Source organism: Esox lucius, chromosome 2 (genome assembly GCF_011004845.1).
Source record: "Esox lucius isolate fEsoLuc1 chromosome 2, fEsoLuc1.pri, whole genome shotgun sequence".
Classification (NCBI taxonomy): domain Eukaryota; kingdom Metazoa; phylum Chordata; class Actinopteri; order Esociformes; family Esocidae; genus Esox; species Esox lucius.
In genome coordinates this window covers 7,137,579-7,161,685 of record NC_047570.1, presented here as the reverse complement: position 1 = coordinate 7,161,685, position 24,107 = coordinate 7,137,579, and the positions used below count along the sequence as shown (strand labels likewise).

At 40.1% G+C, this 24,107-nt stretch overlaps 1 protein-coding gene across 4 annotated transcripts; it reads left to right on the top strand.

The window, feature by feature from the left end:
• The first annotated feature begins 290 nt into the window (after positions 1 to 290).
• Positions 291 to 23,351, top strand: LOC105022742 (adhesion G-protein coupled receptor G5). 4 transcript variants are annotated; one of them, XM_020055131.3, is made up of 15 exons: positions 291 to 650; positions 12,841 to 12,929; positions 13,075 to 13,518; positions 13,684 to 13,735; positions 13,909 to 13,917; positions 14,264 to 14,378; positions 17,771 to 17,893; positions 19,333 to 19,461; positions 19,966 to 20,008; positions 20,169 to 20,275; positions 20,392 to 20,510; positions 20,751 to 21,019; positions 21,148 to 21,247; positions 21,365 to 21,645; positions 21,946 to 23,351. In XM_020055131.3, the coding sequence occupies exons 2-15, from the start codon at positions 12,869 to 12,871 to the stop codon at positions 22,056 to 22,058; spliced, it is 1,965 nt and encodes a 654-aa protein (XP_019910690.1). In that variant the 5' UTR covers positions 291 to 650; positions 12,841 to 12,868; the 3' UTR covers positions 22,059 to 23,351. The 4 variants fall into 4 exon arrangements, with proteins under 4 accessions (XP_019910690.1, XP_019910696.1, XP_019910695.1 ...); XM_020055136.3 differs by lacking the exon at positions 291 to 650 and adding an exon at positions 3,786 to 3,863; XM_020055135.3 differs by lacking the exon at positions 291 to 650 and adding an exon at positions 9,876 to 10,054.
• Positions 23,352 to 24,107: the final 756 nt, after the last annotated feature.

Below are 24,107 nucleotides of genomic sequence, written 5' to 3'. Positions count from 1 at the left end.
TTAAATGTCACAATTTCTCAGAGAGCTAGCTTACTGCTTAACCTTGGGGAAATGACTTGACAATATTAAAGACTACCCTTTATACGTTTTATAATAGCCTTTAACAGAGAAAGTGAGTGCTTGGAACACATTTAGCATAAAATAGTTTGGAATGTGAAGTGCCCTTATATTATTGCAGAGAAAGCGCCCACCACCGTGGCCCCTCTTCATATGCCTGCTAAACACCCGCAGGCAGTTTGTCTCGCACCTTGTCTGTGCTGACAGCAATTCCCAAGGGCGAGGCTTTGTGTGAGGCAGCTCAAAGTACCCTGGTTGGACCATTCCAATGTGGCTGTACTGTGTAACGCGGGGAGCCAGTGTAGTCTGATGCGCAGAAGTGATAAATGCAATTTCAAAACCACGGAGTTACTGAAAGATGAACTTCCAGTCAAGCTCGTCATAGCTCATTTTCACGTGCTTATGACTTCGGGTTTTGCTTCGGATTTATCTTTGAGTTTCATTTAGTTAAAAGCGTCGCTAGCTATCATATCTACATTGACATCTTGGAGTGGAGAACAGACTCGCTCACCAGAGGACCTGTAATTTTTAGACAAGTAGACATCGACGGAAAACCATAAGAACAACTTTCAGCAGTTTCCATTTGGCTAAAGGTAAATAAAAAAAAACAAGTAAAAATGTATTTACTGCTTTAATCTGTGCTATGTTATATTTTATGTACATAGAATATTTGGAGCCTACCATGTGCTTGTACAGCAACAACGCATTTAAGGCAGTGGCAGGTGCTTTGCTATGTTATCCGACTGGTTAGACTTTCGCTGAATGTAATTAAAAATATGACTCATAATAAGACCTAGGTTTATTTTACAGATGAGCCCTGAATTAAATATTTACATACATACAAAAGGCACGCAGAAGGGAAACACTTTCATAAAAAACTAACTTATTTGTCTGTAGGTCTTCAATTCAATCAAAATTGTTACATTATTAAAGATGTGTAGGTGCCTTGCTCAGTAAACAACAAATTAAATTCCAGTTATCCATCACAAAGACGTGTTTGATAACTCGTGTCTAGAGGTCACTAATAATTATGTAAGCCAGCAATTTATCTACCAACGTGACATCAAAGAGGGCCAACCAACTTTCTAAGAGATAATGTAGTGACAAAACACAACCGCATAGCCTCTATATAATAATCCAATTTATTCATAACTTCTAAATCGACTCATTAATATGCTTTGAAAATCAGTCATTTTTATACACTTTAAAGAACAACATACTCGGTTTTACTTGCATTCAGTTCATATTTCACGTCAATAGGGTATTTTTGTAAAACATTAAAGACAGACTGTTTGACAGTGCCTGGTTAACAACGGAGGCCAAAGCATACAAGAGCAAATCTTTTTTCAAATTGAGAAGTCAACAGTGCTCATACCAACAGTAAATAAAAATACTGCAGGACAATTTGTATTATCTAGAAAAACCTGAACTAACTCCGGCAGTGGATAGGATTCTCGCAGTCATTTATGTACAGTTAGACTATATACATGCAGGTTGGCAGCCCGTTTTTATAAAACGTGTTAATTAACAGTTGGTGATCTACACAAAGGACTTTATTAGATCAACGACAATGTTGCTTCATAACCGTACAGCTGATTCCGCTGCTCTTTAGCTTATTTGTCGGAACCAGACAGGGTCTTTGTATGACGCACTTTCCTTTTGTCCTGGTTCACGTTGTGCTTTAAATACATTTCTTACATTTGCAGGAGTTTTTTTTTTATCTGTTGTTAGCTACTTCTATGATACAAATGTAGACTAAACCGAATCTCTTATCAGTAATATTTCTCAAGACAAGGGAACAAGGTTAATTTGCTTTCTTTGACCGAAACGACACTAATGACCTGAATCTAGATTATTTTATGGGTGGATTAATTCATTCAAAGATGTACCTGTTACGTTTAGTAGGACTAACCGTCATGTTATTAATATAATATAGCAATGATAATACTATAAAGAATAACAGAGTCAAAGGAGAAGTACTATTTATACCACAGCTTGGGTAATGAATGATGGGTTTAATGCATGTTAATGTTTGTCCACTTGCTTGCCAACTTGGCAACATAAGACAGTAACTGTACCCATACGACCCACTGAGAGATTACGAGTGTTGCTCCATCAGGACAAAATGCTGTTTGCTTTTTGAAGTGCATCAGAGACGGCAGTTCAATAACTACTGGCTTAAACAAAAATAGACTTGTTCAGATGGAATAGCCTCGATTCTGCTTTTGTTTGCAGCTTGCAAGATCTTGAGCTGGGATTAAGGTCTGTGAGGAAATTGGATAGCAGGTGGAATTCCAAATAACTTGGAGGCTACGCACAAATTAATGTGTGTAGCCTCAGATGAGCATTAAATTCTCACGGTCTGTTGTAGTCTTCTGACAGACATATGCAAAGAAATCCCCCTCCATCCCAAAACCCTTACAAAAACACCCACCTTTATGGAAAGAAACATTCCATGTTTGATTGAGAGCGGTGGTTTTGAAATGCATCTTAACCCCATGCCTTCCTCACAAGCCTTAAGAAAGTACTGGATGTTTCTCCCCTACTATAAATATTTGCAATACTTTCACATCATGTAACAGCTGAATGACATATGTTTGTTTATATTATCTGATATTAAATTACCATGCTGCTCAACTGTTCATTTAAAAGGCTGAACTCAGCTTTTTGCATGGGACACTGCTTCACATGGCTAAAGTAGATGCTGGACCATCATATGACCTTTGAACTTCATTTTCACTCTGGCTCAGGGCCCGGGCTACAGAGCCTTTTTGTCCAGCTCTGATGTCACAGACCGGGTCACATTCCTCCACCATTGCAGGTCACTTCTCTCTCAGCTCTCTCTCTATCTCTCTCTCAGACAAACGATGGTGGAGTAAAGCCTGTTGCATGTCTTGCTCTCACTTACATAGCCAGCGTTGACACTCCAGAGTTTACTTATCAGAAGTCAGTGACAGAGTACGTCACTGTTTTTGAATATAATGATGAATAGAAAAAATACTGCAGCTTAAAGGAAATACCCTCAAACTAGAGTTCAAAGGGCACAATAAACCAGAATATGTTTTAAATATTCAGCATCTTTGATAGAAAATGATGGGGGAAGAGTGATAAGGTGAATATCCTCCATCATACTATGCATCTCCATAACTAAGCAAATAAAGAAAATGTGGTTTGAGTGCAATCTACTGTTCTGTTGACATGAATAATAAGATGCCCAGTAATTTGACCCATATTCTGTATGGTGCTAACCACGATAACCCATGCTTTGAGCTTTTATATTTAAGACAGAACTTAACTTTTTTTTTAAAACACACGCCTAAATCATGTTTTCACATCTCCTTTTTTTGTTTTTCGTCAGACATTATTGTGGCCATTATATAGTTAAGTAAAAATTACAGCAGCAATTTAATATCATAAAAAAATATATCCCAAACCTTAACCTCAATGATTAAACCCCTATGCATACACTTTAACCCTGTCTCCTTAACCTTACAATTAATGCCTAAACCCTAACCAGTTTTAGGAATCTATCCTTGTGGGATAGATTCCCCCCACCACACACACACACAGACATGCCCACACACAAACACACACATTTGAGAAGTGAAAAGAAAGGGACATTCTTTCACTGCTGAGGCCCTCTGCTTAAACAATGGGGGGGGGGGGGGGTTAGGGATTGGGTGTAGGTCGGTTTTGCTCTTCTCAAACAGAATAGTGTACTGTTAGTGGTAGGCAAGACATTTCTTCGAAGTACAGCATGCCTGATGTATGGTCTGCAAGACCAGGCTAAAGTTGACCAGAACCTGGTATGTTACTTTATTTAGTTTTCTTTATTTTACAGGGGTGCCCTATTGCATTTACTCATAGAAATCAAGGTATCTCTTATAGGTTCTCTTTATATGATTATAACACTATGATAATATATGTTTTTGTCTAGAATTGTTAATGAGTGATCAGATGCCTGCAGTAATCGGAGAGAAAGGAGTGGGTGGTGCACTGCTTTGAAGATGGCTATAAAAGACTTTCAGGGGCAATTATATTTTTGCCGGACTTCGTAAGCAGAGCCGTCCTAGAAGAGTGCATGTCTCTTACTGACTGACTGACTGCCCCTTGTTAAATAGCGTAGTGGTTAGAGATGCGGACTACCGAACAACACATCAAAGTCAAAACAAATTATGTATTAGGATTTGTTCAGGATAGACAAAAACTTTGCCGGCTACACCTTCAGAAGCTATGTTATAGGAAGCCTAAAATAAAACTATTTACTGTTATATTGCAACTATTTCTGGTGGATTTTCAAATTGTGCGTTAGGATTTTTTCAGGATTGACAAAAACTACACTACATTCTCTCATCTTTTCACTTGATGAAAAAGTCAGTTATCATCACCTATATTGATAGTTATTGTATCAGTGTCATTCATGAATGGCTAACACGCTTTTAAAACGGCCAGCACCAAAAGTCATACAGTTCATAGATGCTATTTGTGGTGGAGGTAAAGGTAGATTTTATTAGAAACGTTGCCTAATAGTGTCTAGCGAAATATTCAAACTGGAAATGTATTGATAAACTGACCCAGGTGTTGGTCTGATATTGTGTATTTTAGTTAGTTGCCTACACTAGATAATTGTTTGAAATAAAATGGTAATATGGGTGATTGTAAATGGGAGAATAATTTCTACAACAATCAAAATAGTAGCAGATGTCTGCAGGATTATAATGCCTGTAACGCCCAGCACATCTAAAACTCATCTTAAGTGTTCACCGCAACTGCTTAAGCTGTTGTAAAATGACATATTTTCACAATTTTTTTGTGAGACAGCGATGAAAGAATAGAGGAAAGAGTTTCTGGTGAAAGGGCAAGGAAATGTACTTGAACCCATGCTGCAGTGGTAAATGTGCACCACTTTGGGCTGTTTGTAGTAGAGCCGCTGCCATTATAACGGTAGCTGATAGCATAAAACAAATGGTGCTGTGCCAGCTTGTCCTGACCTGCAGTACACCTCAATGGTATGTCCAGCAAAAGTCTGTGGAAGTTAGAGCATGTTACTGCATGCTTTATCTTTGCACTAGTGCACAAAGACAAACTGCTACAGCTGCCAAGAAATGCACTTAATATTTCCCATTCTTAATCCTGAGGTGTACAAGAAATTCATAACAGTAATTACACTAGAGTTAGGCAACCCAGTTCCTGGAGTGCGGCAAGTTGTTGTTCCAACTATGAGGCACATTGGCGTTTATTTAATTGAACAGTTTTTACCTAAATCCAACACACATGGTTAAATGCAAGTTGGTTAAGTGCAAAAAAAAAGATCACTCTAGGAGGAGGTTTGCTTAACCCAGTTTAAATCAGTGCAATACCTTCGAATGAGAAAACACAATCCCTTTCCAAGAGGGGGGCATGGATGGTTGGAAATGAAACAAGGTAGTTTTGTTGATGCGTGAATGACCCCATTGTGTTGAATGATCCCATTATTTGTGAGGTACCATAGGTTCTGAGCAAAGGACGAATAATGTGAAGCAGGAAAGCACAGGTAAAGACCTGGCTAAAATTTAAGTTCCACAACACATAAAATCCCTGTCACACCACAAAAGCAGAATCTAGGACACGACATTCTGTATCAGACAAAGACAATTCACCTGTCACATGAAATTATTATATGCAGTTTCCCTGGGTAGAGTGAACTCCAAACATATTTGAACAGTGACAAAAGTTTTTGGCTCAGTTTTGTGGATTTGAAATGATGCAGTTGGTATACCATTTAAATGTCGACTACCAACTGTAAATTCAGGGTATTCTTTCAAATCAGATGAACCATTTAGAAATGACAGCACATTTTGTACATAATTGCCCCCCATTTTAGGGTACCAAAAGTATTTGGACAATTTGCTTCATCGCTGTTTCTTAATTGGCAGGTGTGTTTGTGAAGTGTCAGTGCAAGTCTGGGTGGCTATAGTAAGGCAGATAAATAACAATGAATTGATCAGAGACATAAAAACTTTAGGCATCAAAATAAACTATTTGGTACATCAAGAAAGAACCACTGATAAGCCCAGCGATGGCAAACAAGTTGGACCATAGAAGAGCACTATAGTGACTGAAGAATGGTGAAGAAAAAAACCAATACCACTCACCAGACCAGAAGGTAGACATAGATGCGTCAAAGACTACCATACACAGAAGGTAAACCCGCAGAAATTCAGAGTGCACCACAAGACACAAACCACTAGTAAGCCTCAAGAACAAAATGACCAGGTTACAGTTGGCTAAATATTACCAAAAACAACCATAGAATTCTGGAACAGAGTTGTCACAACCCCCTCTCCTGTGGCTCCCCCTGCTGGTGCACCTGGACTACGGCGGTTAGCGTCGCCGGCTTTCTGAAGCCACCATCCCCCCGTTTCCCCTTCAGTGATTATCAGGCGCACCTGTTCCTTTTTATGTTCTTTAATATAGGTATATATGTGTCTTTTGGTTACTCTCAGGGTCGTGGATTATTGTTTGTTGGCACCGTTCTGTTTTGTCTATGTCAGGGATTCTCTTTATGTTTGCATGTTGTTGTGTAACACAGCTAGACCCTGCGCTACTGCCCTGTTTGGCACATTTTCTTCTTTTAATGGATTTACTGTTGCCCATTGTTAATGTAATGCCTGCTTAGGCATTTCTTTACGCTTGCTTATCTGCTAAATAAACACAAGCAAGCAACTCCCTGTGTCTGACTCCTACTTCCAGAAGACAGAACGTGACAGAATAACCCACCAAACGAATGGAGTCAGCAGGTAAACCCAAACTCTCCGGCATAATTGAACGCATCAAAGAACATGGGGAAATGCTGGAGAGACTCTGAACTGCAATGGACCGGGTCTTACATGTCATCAGCCGCCTCAACCAGACCCAACACAGCGAGGAGTGACACCATGCTCGGTTTCGACTAGCTGGTGGACATGGCCACCCAGCTGGACAGCCTACTGCAGGCAAGGGGCGCACCGGAGCCGTGTGTAATTGGGCGACCCCGACCACGGTGAAAGCGGTACAGCGGTTCCTTGGTTTTGCTAATTATTAGCGGAGGTTCATTTGTGGTTTTGGCAAGGTCGCGGCTCTGATCAACCTCCCTGCTGAAGTGGGGACCAGCCAGGGTACATTAGACCCCCGAGGCGGACAGGGTATTCACCTCAGTGAATGCTCTGTTCTCTAGAGCGCTTGTGTTTTGGCTCACCCTGATCCATCTTTGCCATTCGTGGTAGAGGTAGATGCGTCTGAGAATGGGCCCCCAGTTCACCTCTCGAGTATTGGAAAAGGTTTATGGAGAGGCTGGGGGTCATGGTACGTCTCACTTCCAAGTTTCATCCTGAGGCCAATGGGCAGGTTGAGCGCGTAAACCAGGAGGTGGGCAGGTTCCTGCGGTCCTACTGTCAGGGCTGGCCAGAGGAGTGGTCAACGTCTTCGCCCTGGGCAGAATACACCCAGAATTTGCTGCACCACTCCTCCATGAACCTCACACTGTTGCAGTGTATGTTGGGGTACCAAGGCACTGGAGCCAGACCGAGGTCCCCGCGGTGGATTAGTGGTTCCGGCATGCAGAGGAGATATGGAACCCAGCCCATGTGCATCTGCATCTTGCTGTACACCGCAACAAGCCCGTGGCTGACCGCAACCGCGGGGAGACACCCGTATACCAACCGGGCGACCTTGTCTAGCTCTCGACCCTGTCGGAAGCTGGGTCCGCCGGGTGCTGGAGGCCCCCCCTCCGCTGTTGGAGACCAACAATGGGCTGGTCTACACTGTCTGGTCCATCGTGGATTCTAGACTGTGGTGGGGTGACTTCCAGTACCTCGTGGATTGGGAGGGGTATGGCCCGGAAGAGCAGTGCTGGCTCCCGGGCCGGGATGTCCAGAACCTATAACCAGCGCCAGCCAGGGTTGGGGAAGTCACGCCGCTAGTGCTGCGCGTCGGTGCCGGGGGTACTCTCACAATCCCCTTCAGTGATTATCAGGCGCACCTGTTCCTTGTTATGTTAATTAGTGTAGGTATCTACAGCTCCGGAAAAAATGAAGAGACCACTACACCTTTTTCTTTCCTTTCCAAAAGTTGAAAAGGAAAGTTTTGAGTGTTCATTATTTCACAACGTTATGTCAAATCGCTTTAATGGGGCAAGATTTAAATAACTAGGTGACTGCGCTCACATTAGCTTGACCCTAATTTCCCTGAGCAGGAGAGTTGCAGGCATAGAGAGACTGTCCAAATATTACTTTTTACATTTTCAGATTTAGACAAATCTTGGATATTTTTCATTATTTCCCTTTAAAAGAGTGATGGAAAGAGGAAAGTGTAGAAAAAGAAAGTAACTATGAACTATTCTACCTCATCTGTGAACCATGGTGGAGTTACTGTTATGGCATGATTGGCTGACCCTGGGATTGGCTCAGTTGTCTTCATTGATGATATGACTGTTGACAGATACCGGAAACTGATACCAAACTGAAGATGACAGTCTGCACTTCAATCCCATAGTCATTATTTTATTTTAATCCAAAGTACTGGAATACAGAGCCTGGGTGTGTGGGCGCGGCCACCTATGGTGCCTTCTGATGTATTCCTTCATTTGTAATACACTGCAATATGATTCAATCACTTTTTTATAATGTTTACCACCCATCTTTGTAAAAAATTGGTCTTGTGGAGAAAGACATTACTTTTAAATTGTAGGCTTGATGTAGACGCCGAAAAACCTGCAATGAGAACCCCTCTTTTGAGTGGCTCTCATATGATATCATATGTTTCTGCTTTTGTAGAAGGTACTATTTTTGGGGATTGGTAGATGTCTTGCTTATTGCTCAGCTTCCTCATAATGTTTGCAGGACATCTTTCTTTTGTTAACATTTAGCTCAGTTTGTGTGCAGCATTGACAGATGTTTGAGGTATCTTGCATGTTTTCTGCACAGACCTCACTAGACTGTGGTTCAACTGTTCAGCTTGCATCTTGTTTCTGACGAGTTCAGGCTGGCCACAGAAACCAAAAATGTGTTGTCAGTGCCCTGTTCATAGGTTAAACTGACGTATTTTGTTCATGTTATCATGTCTCAAGGCCTAGTTAACTAATACCTACTCTTTCTGAATGTGGCTATTGGCTTTTAGTCCAAATTAGATTGGTTTGAAGATACAGAACACAGCATTTCTAGAGAAATCAAATAATTTGTATTTTGTCTTTTGTGCATCAGTAGTTGTCAGTGTCTGTACGCATACCCAGAAAACTCGCACTGTTTGTTGGGAAAAAATCCCACAAAATCCTCTTTTGCTGACTGTAGATTATAAGCGCCCTTGTCATTTCAAGTACAGATTGTTCATCAAGATATGTAAATGTTCAAGATGACCTCAGGGTCAAGATACGTACTCCACAGAAATGCACAGTTCTGCTGGCTTTTCATAGGCAAGTGTTAAGAGAAGACAGGGTTAAGACAGGGTTAAGTGAAGACAGAAATAGCAAAACAACCAGTTGGACAGTGTGCAGCGACAGCAGGAGTCTTCAAGCAGAATCTGGATAAGCAACATGACAAGGTTGACAAAGACAGCTGAGTTGTCAGGCCAGGTAGTCATTAGACATTGTCCTGGTGTTCAGGTTCTGCAACAGTGGTTGTGCGAGTAAGGAAATAAGTGAGCGATAGAGAAAGGAGAGAAGAGGTAACACTTAGAGTGCTTGTACCCAAGATCCATCAGGACACCAGATAAGACAAGGTCAGTTACACCAGGTGCAATATCTGTCCTTAGAACCATGTGGCCTGGCACAATCAGTGTTTACCACTAGTAGTGAGAAGGGTGCATGAAGTGCATGAGTGAGCAGTGTTTCTTTTCTCTCAAGGCAGTACAGACTGTACAGGCAGGTTGGAATGGTGGTGGAATTGAAGCAGTGTTTGTTTCTGATAGTGTGAATGAAGGTGGAGAAGTAGAATGGAAAACTGTGATATCCAAGAATGGAACAAAAAGTTTAGATAAGGAAAAGGTAAGGAGCTTTGATTTGTGAAGAAGGACACCAACGGTGATTTCTGGAGATTGGATAGAAAAAGATGTGCCATGGTTTTGTGGTAACTTGTCTAGAGTGGTTGATAATGTGAATGCAAATAGGCAGGAAAGACTAAGTGTTATTGATGTTTAATGAAGAGTGTCTCCCAACTATGAGAGCTGTTGAGTCATTAACCAAATTGTTCTTGATGGTAGTGTACGTGAAATAATTAATCCACAGGTCACTCTGGGAACCAATCATCCTTATTTGCATTTTCTATGTTCTTTAGGTTGTTCTCATCTTCCTTCCTACCTTTTTTGACTGAATATACACAACCATTTACAACCTACAATAGTCATTTACAACATTAACAATGTCTACACTGTATTTCTTAGCAATTTGATGTTATTAATGGCCTAAGTGACCCCAAACTTTTAAACAGTAGTGTATGTACACTAACGTTTCATCAATATTAAATTGTCCTTTTCAGGTATTTTAGAAATGATTTCACTGCTACGAAACTATTTGCAAATTTCTTAATTGCTTAACTAGAGTGCTGATAAACCGTGATATTGTTTTTGTATTCATATGGAAAAAGAGTGAAACATTGTAATATGAAACTGTTTTACATGAATACAGTGTTGTTTATATATGTTTACATTATGTCATAAGATTATGCATTTCACAATGTAACTGTATAATGATACAACAGACATTCAACACCATCCAGCAAGAATACCTGTTGATGTCATTTCAGAGTAATAAGCAATTGATTTCTACCAGTTATGATAACTATTATCACATTTTTAAATAAGTTATATAGCTAATAATTTCAGAAAGGGGTCACAGAAACATTTCTCTGCAAGGTGTATTTTTAGGAGTGATATGGCATTAGGGCTCTCCATTTAACTGGTTAAAATATTTTCTTTGTATATTTAATTTTAGAATAATTTTTGTTAACATTGTCTTTTAAAAAGAAACAGTCTTTCTCTTGGATATGGAGTTATCAATTCAGCGAATATCAATTCAGGTGATAAGCACAGTTAAATTAAAAAAGAAACAAATACTTACAGAAAAACAGACTGTCAGATAGAGTTTCTCTGATAAATAGGAAAGGAGATCTCAGAGGACATAAGAAAGAGGGAAGTGAGAGCACATCAGCCTGTACAACCAGTCCATCAGTCCACTGTGAGGCAATTCATTTACAAATGAAGAGCATTTAATATGACAGAAACTCAGCCTAGAAGTGCACACACTTCTAATATATCCCTTAGAGCCACAAGAAAGATAATAAATGAGGTAAATGCCAACCCAAACATAACATCTAGGGACTGACAGACCTCCCTTGGTGCATTTCAGGTCACCATGCTTCAACAAAAGGGAACACTGAATCAAAATGGCATTAATGGGAGGGTTGCTAGGACAAAGCCTCTACCGACAAAAAATAACCAAACTGCCCAAACACCTGGACAAATCTGAAGGTTTCTGGAAGTACATTCTCAGGAAAGACAAGTCCAAAATTGACCTTTTCGGTCACAATCAAAACTGCAAATGTTTGCCTAAAATCCAACACTGGTTATCACCAAAATAACATTGTCCAAACAGTTAAGCATACAAGATCAGGGGCGGCTTTTCCTCTTCTGACCCATAGCATTCAATCATATCCACCAAAGAATTGATCAGGAGAAAGAAGGTTTGTGTTTTGGATTGGCCAACTCAAAGTCCTCACCTTAATCCAATCGAGATGTTGTGGCAAGACCTGAAGCGCTCAGTACATGCCTGACACCCCTCAAGCCTCACTCAATTGGTTGAGTTCTGTAAGGATTAGTGGGCAAAAATCCCTCAAAAAAGATATCAGACACTGATTAGCAGCTATAGCAGACGTTTACTCCAAGTTATCGCTGCTAATGGATGTTCCACAAGCTGTTGAATGATGGGGTTCCCATACTTTTGCACCCACAAGTTTTGGTTTATTAGTATTTTTGATTTATTATTAGTTGGGGTTTAGTTACAGATTTTCTGAGTATATTTTATATTTTATTCAAAAACAATGCCCATCCCTGTAGTGTTCACATTCTTTCAAGCAGCACTGTAGATCACATAAATAGCAAGAATACACATATACACATCTTTTAAATGTTTAAAGCATTTCATTACAACTTCAGTTTGAAAGCCAAATGAAGGTACAACTTCAAGGTACAACACTGTTTGCACCATTCTATTACGGTTCAGTTGTAAACACAAAGGCCATTTGGCTCCTGCTACATCCAAAATGCTAAGCACTATGTGACAGTTTAGCTCTCATGAAGGAAATTAGTTTGACTTGTAGATTAGCATTGCATTCATTAAGTCTGCATCTGTGTCAAGGCAGAACACAAACTTGTCATTGAAGATTCAGTAAATACAAGTCCCAGTTAATGGTGTCTGTTAGAAGGAAACAATGTTCTCATTGATAATAGAGAAAGGACACTAATGTATTTTAAGGACTGAACAAATGTTTTCATTGATACGAGTATACTTGAAGACACATTTGAGGAAGGATAACTGTATCTCAGAAGAACACCAGCTGTGGGTTGTTTAGAGAAGATAAGGGAAAGAATGAGAGAATCATTCCTGGATGGAAGAGGACAGATAGAGTGCCAGTCAAAAGACATAAACCCATTCAATTGAGAAACTGGACTGTAATCGCCCTGGAACAGATCTATCCTGTTTTCACAGAGAGTGAAGTGTCTGGAACCAGTATTTATGTTTTATAACTTTTGTTCTATATTTTTTTCATTTCATAGAGGTCAAAGTTGAAACCATACAGTGACAATGGGGGCGGAGTTTAAAGGGACACTGTGGAAGATCTTTCTCTTTGCCTTATTTTCACCAGGTAGGTGGAAATAATATTTGTTTGAAGTTAAGCAGGACACTATAATTTTGAACGATGGGTGTGGCCGTGCCGAGACCGCTTTAAAACTATTTTAAAAAAAACATTGTCATGAATTCAACACATTTTACTTCACCTGTTTCAACAGGATCAGGGGAATACGACAGATTCTTCCAGATGTGTGGAACCTGGCGCCATGGAAAGGAGAAACTGACTCTGGCTTATGATTTACAAAGGGGCTGTGGTACAATCAGCATTTATGCCAATGACAGCTTCCTGTCCATCCGAGGTCAGATAACTACCCAATGTGAGGGCTCTTCTTCCCTCGACCTCGGCCTGGGCCCTGAAACAGAAGAAAGCCACTTTTGTGTGTACTGGGAGCCCCTTCTGGACCAGCTCTTGGTAGAGGTGAATGGATGGAACCACACTGTGTGCTGGCCATCCATACAGACGCAGTGCTGTACAGACCTGTCCCAAGGCCCTAACAAACAGGTTGACAAGTACGGGATTCTCAACATATCAATACGGGGTGACCTTCTAAGTTCCAAAACATACTCAGCCATGGAGTTTTATGGCCATAGTATTGACTGCAGTAAGTAAGCATTTTATATACTGCTTGCTATATAGTATTTAATGTAAAATATTGTGTGAAAAGTATATATTAAGTCATTATTGAATTCCAGATGATTAAATCATATATATTTTTTAACTAGATAGAAATACTAGACTCTTTACATATGTATGATTTCCCTTTCAGAATCAGAGCTTTATGATGAGCCAAATCATGGATCCAGACGCCAATTCGATATGTACGGTTTATCTTTTTATTAACAAAATTACCCCCTCCTTGTTATAACTATCCTCTATTGCTTGGCCTGTCCCCCTTATCAGAAAGTTCATCTTGTGAGTTGCTCTGGATAAGAGGGTCAGCGAAATTACCCAAGTAAAAGTCAACTAATGCAGCATATTGTTGTTCTTGCAGACATGCTTGGTACGTACATTCTCTTTACAGCACAGAGTTACAGCATCATATGAGTGAAACACTGAGGTTTGGCCACAAACAGGAAATTGAGCTAAGTGTTATAAATGGGCGGGGGTGATTTGAACATAAAACAAATGGTGCTTTGCACAGGAACTTGACCCCAGCAAAGTGGCACAAACAAAAACTCATTCCATTTCTGACAGCATAGTATTTTATTTGTATCCATCTCACAGCGGTTTATATCACCATCACATACCCCAAATTAATGTCTATATCTATATAATGCTACGTATTACTCAATTGCATTAGAGTAGGCCTAGATTTGGATGAAAGCTGTGTTTATATCGTTCTGCAGGACAGAGGAGCCAAGGATGAGCTACAAGGTGTGGGGAAACCTGTCTCTGCCTCTTGCCCTGATCTCTGTGGTTGAAATGAACAAAGGCTTTAAGGGCTACACCGTTGCTCTTCCTGTAAGACCACACAGTGGTAATGAAAGGCAAATACAGTTATGTGAAAACATTTATACACACTAGAACATATGGCTAAGAAATCTTCACTTAAGCACTATCAGAAGATAAAGGTAACATAATTTAACAAATGAGAAAGAAAGATTATACTTCCTGATAATTCCCAAAATGTTGACAGAAATGCAAATTTAAGTAAACCCTTGTTTCAATAGGTGGTGTTGCCCCCCATTTGTGCTGAAAAAACTTAATCTAGTTATTTTTTGGTTGATAAAGCTGGAAATATTAGCGTGTTTGTTTTCTGTTATCTTTATCTTTTTGGAACCAAATATGCTGCCCAGCCAAATACCAAAAGATTAAGTTTGGTTGATCCTCTAAATAAAGGTATTTCTTGAAACTGTACATAATTTCTCAGTCGGAAAAGGGTGGCTTGCCCACTTCAGGTTGGTGGAGAGTCCCTGCCTCAAGTGGAGGAGTTTAAGTTTCTAGGAGTCTTGTTCACGAGTGAGGGAAGGAAGGAACGGGAGATTGACAGATGGATCGGTGCAGCTTCTGCAGTAATGCGGTCGATGTATCGGTCTGTCGTGGTGAAAAAAGAGCTGAGCCGCAAGGCGAAGCTCTCGATTTACCGGTCAATCTACGTTCCTACTCTCACCTATGGTCATGAGCTTTGGGTCATGACCGAAAGGACAAGATCCCGGATACAGGCGGCCGAAATGAGCTTTCTCCGCAGGGTGGCTGGGCGATCCCTTAGAGATAGGGTGAGAAGCTCAGTCACCCGGGAGGAGCTCAGAGTAGAGCCGCTGCTCCTCCACATCGAGAGGGGTCAGCTGATGGCTTGGGCATCTGTTTCGGATGCCTCCGGAACGCCTTCCTGGGAAGGTGTTCCGGTCCCGTCCCACCGGGAGGAGACCCCGGGGAAGACCTAGGACACGCTGGAGGGACTATGTCTCCCGGCTGGCCTGGGAACGCCTCTGTGTCCCCCAGGAAGAGCTGGAGGAAGTGTCTGGGGAGAGGGAAGTCTGGGCATCTCTGCTTAGACTGCTGCCCCCGCGACCCGGCCCCGGATGAAGCGGAAGAAGATGAATGAATGAATGTACATAATTTACTGGTCAGCGATAACATTATGACCACTGACAGGTGAAGTGAATAACACTAATCTCGTTATCATGGCACCTGTCAGTGGGTGGGATATATTAGGCAGCAATTGAACCTTCTGTCCTCAAAGTTTATGTGTAAGAAGCATGCAAAATGGGCAAGTGTAAGGACTTTATGTGAAAGGACTACTTTGACAAGGGCCAAATTGTGATATCTAGACGCCTGGGTCAGAGCATCTCCTAAACTGCAGCAAGAAGAAGCAAGTTGGTGGACACAGTGAAATGCTATGGGCAATGTTCTGCTGGGAAACCTTGGGTCTTGCCATTTATGTGGTTGTTACTTTGACACGTACCCCCTACCCCCTACCCCCTTCATGTGCACCCTTTCATGGCAACGGTATTCCCTGATGGCATTGGCCTGTTTCAGAAGGATAATGCAGCCTGCCACAAAGCAAAATGTTTCAGGAATGGTTTGAGGAACACAACAATGAGTTCACGGTGTTGATTTGGCCTCCAGATTCTCCAGATTTCAATGTAAATTTTTGACAAACAAGTCCAATCCATGGAGGCCCCACCTCGCAACTTACAGGACTTACAGGATCTGCTACTAACGTCTTGGTGCCAGATACCACAGCACACCGTCACAGGTCTAGTGGAGTCCATGCCTCGATGGGTCAGGGCTGTTTTGGCGGCAAAAGCGGGACCTACATAATATTAGGCAGGTGGTGATAATGTTATGGCTGAATGGTGTGCATCGACTGTTAGGATTTGTTAAACCAAATCTTTAAATGGCTGCTTCAACTGTGACCTGTTTGAGGGCTTTCTTTCATACACAGCCTGCTTCAAACCCCCCCCCCCCCCCCCCCCCCCAAAAGCATTCCGATAGGATTGAGATCTGGGCTTTGACTCAGCCTTTCAATAAGCCTTCATTTCCTCTTTTTGATCAATACCATTGTAGTTTTCCTTGTGTGTTTTCAATCATTGTATTTTTGCAAGACCCATGTTCAGTTTAGCTTCAGCTTTTTGAGAGATGGCCTTCAAGAATTCTCTGGTTCAACATGGAATTGATGGTTGACTCAACAATGACAAGTTGGCTTGGCCCTGAGGCATCAAATAAGCTCCAAACCACATCCATACTTTACAGATGGCATGAGGTTCTGTGGCAAAACATCTCCACCATTAACTCGTCTGTCCAGAGCATATTGTTCCAGTAGTTTCGGTCTGTACTGAGGTGTTGTTTGGCAAACAACACCTAATTCTGTTCACCAAACAAGGCCTTATTTTAGCAGCATGTATATTTATTTTTTGTTTTTCTCAGTGGTCCCAGTGCCTATTCCAAAGTTCTTGTGTACTGAACCCCTGCTTGTTAAACAACCTAATTCCCTGCTCATCATCAGTCTGTTCCTTCACCTATTAGTCCTGTTTATCAAACCCTTGCCTGCCAGCTACCTGATTTTTGCCTGCTGATTCAATTCAATCAAATACCTGGACCATTATTCCTGCCTCCTATGTCTGCATTTGGGTCTACTCTGAGCAACACCATTGGTTCAGCTAACCTCTACTAGGTGAAAGCAAATTTGGGATATTGCCTTTAATTAAAGGATAAAAATGCCTTCAATTCATCCAATATAAATATTGTGGCAATGGGCTGAGCAGCATATTTTGTTCCAAAAAGGTCAAGAAAATACACACTGATATATCTACCTTCAACAACAAAAAATTCCAAAACATTTACCATCAGCAGACCTTACTGTATGTATAATTTCTAGAAACTGTTCTTACCAGCAACAATTTAAATGTGTCCTTTGCCACTAAATAGAAGCCTGAATCCAACTATTGTCTCATCCGCACCATATTTCCTGCTAAATTGGACAGTATACTGTGCCTGGAACATGCATTAGACTTCCTAAGAATGTTTTGCAGAAACAAAAGTTGGATTGTGATGTTTATTTTGTAGCAAAGGACAACACCTTTTGCTGGTGAATACAATTCCTAGTGATTATAAATGTGTTTTTGTTGATAGTAAATGTTTTTGAGCATTGTAGTCAGCTATAAATGGTTTTAAAGTTATTTTATTTGTGTGATTTCTTAAATTGGGTTAACTTTATCATTTAATCTAGTTGGGATTTAGCATGTGTCCAAAATGATAAAAAGACAAATATGTTCAGGGGTTGTGTTCACTTTTTCACATGACTGTACACAAAGTACAAACAGACACCCACATATACATATTTCATTTTAAAACAATGGTATATGATCAAAATGATTATCCTAATGATCTTGTGTGTTGGTGTTCTACAGGTACCACAAGAATTAACTCATCCAAGGATTACATCAGTTTACCTGCCCCAATATCTGAAACCCCTTGAAAAGGAAAAAGTAAATGCTGTCTGCATCTTCTTCAAACACAGTACCCTATTCCCGGTAGGAGTCTATGCATTTTCCACCTGCCTTATGAATACATTATATCCTGCTGGTCCAGGGCTGGTTGCACCTGTCCAGTTCAGGCCTGTTCATTGAATTCTGACAATTAATGAACAAAGTCTACAAATGAAATCCCACAAAAAATGTAATATTTAGTGCAAAATGATTCCAAATATAATATTCCCAAATGGAACAATTTGTTTTTATTTAGCCCTTCACATCAATAACGCCCCACCTACCAGTTAGTTTGTGATAAATGCAAAAGGAAAGGGTCTAGCTTCCAGGCTATTGGCTCTTTCACCACAGATGGGATTGTTGTATTAGATTCCACTGCCTGATATATTGGTATATTGACCATACAACACAAATGTCAAAGACAGAGAAATGATATGCTAATTAGCTAGCTAACGGTAGTGTAGGGCTAATTGAGAATACAAAACCTGGACCTGTGCATTTTCTAAAATTCCAACTCATTATTTGCAAAATAACAGGCTTACCTGTTAGATGTTTAGCCCAGTGGTTAAAATTCTTATAAATTATAAATCTATAAAAACACATTTTCTGATTGCCAGGGTAACACCTAAAGCTTGTTCTCTCCACATGTGCCCATTTAAAAACTCACCATTGAAGATGGACAGATTTGTCACAGCCACGGTCATAAATAAAAGACAAGCTTCTGAGTCTAGGCTGAGGCTGTCACAATATCAGATTTTCACTACCCAATTATCGTGGCCAAAATAATTCACGATAATTATGTTTTTGCCATATCATAAATAGCATAAAAAAATTATGCTATCAGTCAAATTCATCTTCAACTTGTTTATTGTTTGTTGTCTGTTTTTTGGCAAATTAATTACACTCAAAATATGAGTGTAGGGAGGTGGAGAGTCTGTCACCATAAGCCTAACTGTACAAAAAAAATGTAAGTGTCAAAAAGAACAACTACACTTAATGGATAGTGAAAAGGACACCAGGTGAACTGTTGAACAAAAGATCCACAAGGCATAACACCAAGATGAGTTTTTGGAAAAATACAACGAATTCCAGCCTTGTGTAGGCCTACAATCTTGTCCCTGACGAATACTTATTTCACTAATTTAAATGCAAATCAAATCATAACAATTTTGACATGCGTTTCTTTGGATTTTTTAGTTGTTATTCTATCTCTCACTGTTCAAAAACCTACCATTAAAATGATAGACTGATCATTTATTTGTCAGTGGGCAAATGTACAAAATCACCCGGGGCTCAAATAATTTTTCCCCACACTGTATGCTGCCTGGTTTACCTGACGTTACCAGTAAGGATACTCCTTGAGGAAGAAGTAAGTTTGATGATGATTCTCCATTGAACATGCTTGTTAGTCTAGGACTAGGTTCATAAAACTGGAACTTAAAGTGTGAAGTGTGGAGGTGACACTGGGCGGTTTGTGTTCACAGTTGTCCTCTAATGTAGACCATAATGACATCAGGATTCTGGAAGATGTGGTGGGAATCACTGTGGAAAATGAGACCATCACCAACCTTCTAGAACCAGTCAAGATTGGTTACCACCATTCCGTCATACCAGTAAGTGTGTGCAAGTCTAAATGTGTTTGTGTTAGACCTTTCTTTTTTACTGTGATTTTACCTGGTAAGTATGCTAAGAACACATTCTTACTGACAGCAATGACCTAGCAGCACTTTTGAGTTAACTGCCTTGCTCAGAGACAGAACAACAAGACCTACAGAATACATGAAATAGTCATTTTGGAGTTACATGCCGGGTAACTTTATGTTGTATGGTTACTATGCTCTTAGTTTATGGACTTCAACTGTGATTAATACACATGTCAGTTACATTCAATGTTTTATTTCAGATTATTGCATTTTGCTCCTCTGTTCTTTCTCCATATGTATGGTCAACAGAAATCTTTTATCGTAATATATAGCTGAAGCTTATTGTGCATGTCAGTCTGATATTGTCAGACATGCAGTATTTGGTATCTGTGTGGTTGCCCAGTATTTATGTCTCCATCTAGTGGTAAATCCCTGTTTGAATCTCACCTGTCTTTTGTTACTTCTCTCCTTCAGACCACCCACTCAAGAAAATGTGTTTCTTGGGACACAATGAAAGGTTTGTGTGAAACATAATTGAACTTGATTGCAGTAATAGCGTACATATATATATATATATATATATATATATTATTGCAATTAATATTGAATATGTTCATGAAAATTATGCAAAGTTAGGCTTTGCTAATTATATATTGGCAATGGTTTAATTGTTGCAGATCCAAAAATCATCACCTGGAGAGAGGAAGGTTGTCAGACCATTAAGAAGACTAGTGAGGAAACTGAGTGCCAGTGTAATCATCTCACATACTTTGCCATTCTAGTGGTGAGCAGCAGCGTCTATCTAGAACATTTCCATGGGTAATCATTTAAATAGATCCTCCTCTGAAGTAAATTGGTAATAGTAGGCCATTGCTTGGTTTTGTCTCCTGTTTACTTTAGCAACGGAGGACGGGACCAGTGCCCCACCTGGGGGCTCTAACTGCCATTACATCAGCGGGCTGTGCAGCATCCACGTTGAGCTGTGTCGTCCTCATTGCCTTCTTCTGTAAAAAACAGAGGTATTTCTCCTCACATGGCCATCCTGCATGTTGTACAAACCGTCATTTATTTCACCAGACCTTGTGTAATAATTTTGTGCAAGTACCACAGAGATCAGAGGGTAATTCCTAAATGTTCTAAGACAGTAAGTGACAGGGATACATTTCAACAGTTCTCCACATACTAGCTTGGTCGATGTCATCTGTTTCTTCCCCTTCACCCCTCTCTCCCTCACGGTCTGTCCTCTTGCTCTCTGGCAGGAAAGCGAAGGAGCCATCCACTTCATCCACTGCAGTGCATCTGGGTCTCTCCATCGCGCTGTTCTTTCTCAGCATCCTCTTCTTCCTGACTGGGACTGTGGCCAACGTGTGGGGGGGGGACGCATGCTGGTTGTTTGGGGCATTTCTCCATTACTCTCTGCTCAGCTCTTTCTCCTGGATGGCAATTGAAGTGTTCCACACCTTCTGGTTGGTCTACATGGTTTTCAGCCCCTTCCCCAAACCTTATATCTGGCACCTCTTTGGCTTCGGTAAGTGGAAGCAAACACAAACAGCAGGTTTATATTCTGCCGTCCGGTATTGTTGGTTGTATTCAGTAGACTTGAATAAGCATACATTATTTGACTATTTGCTACCGTCATTTTGCTCCTCTGCCTAGGTCTCCCAGCAGTTCCTGTCATTGTGCTACTCGCCATCGGAAATATCTATGGCGTGAGAGAGGTGGTTCCCAGTGATGACTTTAGCAACCCCTACTTGATGTAAGCAATCTTTAACTCTTCCACACCATTACAAGAAAAGTGTTAAGTTTTGTCTGAGGTGTTGTAATGCGTGAATAAGTCTGTGGTGATTCATGCTTCTTTGTTGTGGTCTTCTAGGTGCTGGATGAATATCTCGCCAGGCTCTGTGGGCCTACTGGCCCATTACTTGACCAACATGACCTTGATGGCTGCAGTGGTCCTTTCCGGTTTTGTCATGCTCTTGCTGGTCCTTAGAAAAATTAAGAAACGAGACGAGTGGAGACGGAACAGGACAGCGTTCCTCAGTATTTGGGGACTCAGCTGCCTTTTTGGGACAACATGGGGCCTGGGACTCCTGGATTTTGGACCGCTCTCTGAATTTGTCCTGTTCATTTTCTGTATCCTTAACTCCTTACAGGGTATGTCCTCCCCCTTGAATCTATCAGTGTTAATACGGTCACATATCTTGTGCCAAAAGGCTAGGGAAGGCAGACCATTATCAATTTATCTATTTAGATATGATAGTATGAGCTTACCCAAATGTGTTTTCATGTAGTTTGTTTCACTACTATTAATTTGAAATAAATTGTTACAGATAGCTTAGCGTTGGTTGTTTTGAATTCTGAATCTTGTATGTAAGGCTGAAGCTTGGTAGACTCTAGCTACTGTTCGGTCACAAGACTAATCTCAAACATACTGTGGTCTGTTCTCTGTCATAGGTTTCTTCCTGATGCTCCGATTCTATATTCTCCATCGAATGCGAAAATACTCTGGTTCTAGTTTTTCTGGAAGCAGCACAGTGTCATCCACCAAGCATCACATGCTGCAGTAGAAGAGCTTTTCTGCAGGGTAATATAAGAGAAAAGTAACAAACTTTGTAACTCAGGAAATGTCAACGCTTGAGTTTGTATGGAAGGATCACATAAAGATCCAGAATATTGCACTGATAGGACCATTTCCCTTGCCTATATCATATAATCACTTTAAAAGTGAATGTAAAAAGATGGCAAAAAGAAAGCTTAAGCCTCATTGATACAGTGCAAGCAAACTATTTTAGTCATCAGTCATTTCATTTTGAGTAGCACTTTAGTTTTTTAGCCTTGTGATTTGCTCGTTTATCATGTTGTAGAAGGCCACAATTCTGTTTCACACATACAGCTCCTGAAAAAATTAAGAGACCACTGCACCTTTTTCTTTCCTTTCCAAAAAAGTCAAAAATGAAGGATTTGAGTGAGGAAAAGAAGGGTTCAAATTAAGGGACCACTGCAAATTGAACGCTTCTGTTCCTCACTCAAAACTTTGCTTTTCATTTTTTCTTATCTGTTCGGGAAACCTGATAAGATTTGTTTTAACCAGCCAATACCTGTCTACCAAGAGTTTCTCATAATTTTTTAAAATCTCCTAACGAAGGCCAAGTTGATGCGTTATCCACCTGACTGTACAATATCTAGGTGGAAGTATTTGAAAATGAGATTTCTTACTAAGACAGGCAGCCTATACATTAGTAACATGATAGATTATTTAATTTCAAGTAAAGTTGTTCATATTGCTGAATTGGTCATTTGTTTTTTGTTTCTAAAATGGTTTCAGTTTTTGTACTTAGAAAGATCTCCTTGGTAGTCATGGTATAGAATATCTGCCTTGCAGATAATGGCCAAAAATACAATTGGTATAACTTGTCAAATGTATCTATTCTGTGACAGATATGCTGTACATTTTGATTTTAGCTACTGTACTATGTTTTGCACTTTTTCTCTATGAACCTGTACAGACATTCTTTAAAAGAGATCATAACTGGTTATATCTATTGCATTATTGTGTGTATATAGTATTTTACAATTTTGGAAAAACATTGTAATATTGTCTTTGTAAACAATATGTGTAGATGTCAATGTCAAATGTTTCAATTAAAGTTTCCTAAGTAAGACAGTAACAACAGCAGGATGTTTTGTATACCTACACAAGTATATAATAATCAATGTTTACAATTCATAAGCAAAATTGCTATTACCAGAATGTCATCTAAAGTCATTAGGGGCATCTTAATGACTTTGTGATATTCCCTCTGAGTCCCTTTCAGGGTTTTAAAAAACAATTCTAGGAATATTAAAACACTACTCTAGACCACAACAGTACATTTAGTAGCCTTCGATTTTGTTGCGGTAAATGCTGAAGTAACTTAATTTGATGTTCATTAGTATTAGGAATGTGGTTGAGATGGGACTCACTACCACATTCAAAGACCACAAAGGTATGTGCTCTGAGTTGTATAGTTGTAAGTACCATGATATTACTGAGGACCATGTAATTTTATGGGTTGTTCTCAGCACTATTATATGACTTGTCTTTATGTTGTCACATTATGGTCACATTGGAAACATTTTCAGGACTTTTAGACAAATCTATAGCCTGTTTGTATGGCTATGTGAAATTTTAAAGCCACATTGACACAGCCTTTAGGAAAAAGGTTATGGTGTTGTCGGAGAGGTGCCTAATAAATCCTTCAACATAAAATGCTGAAGAACATCTACAGATGCCCTATTGAAAGCGTGCTCAGTCTGCATAATCTGCTAGCCATCTGCACAGCCCACAATCATATGCCAAAAAACATTATATAGATGGCATATGAAGGTAATGCTGAATATTTGTAAAAAAAAATAAGGCCCCAATTCAATCAGAAGTACTGTAAATTCTTTTTAGCATTGTCTAGTCAAACTATGATATGATTTAAAAGTTTTGCATACATTAACATCACAGGATTAGTATTTTGAAAGCCCTCATTTACATTATGAGAGAGAATAAAACGTAATATAGACCTAAGTGAGGGCTTATTTACATACTACATATTTGGAGACATATTGAAGAAGCCCCCCCCCCAGAA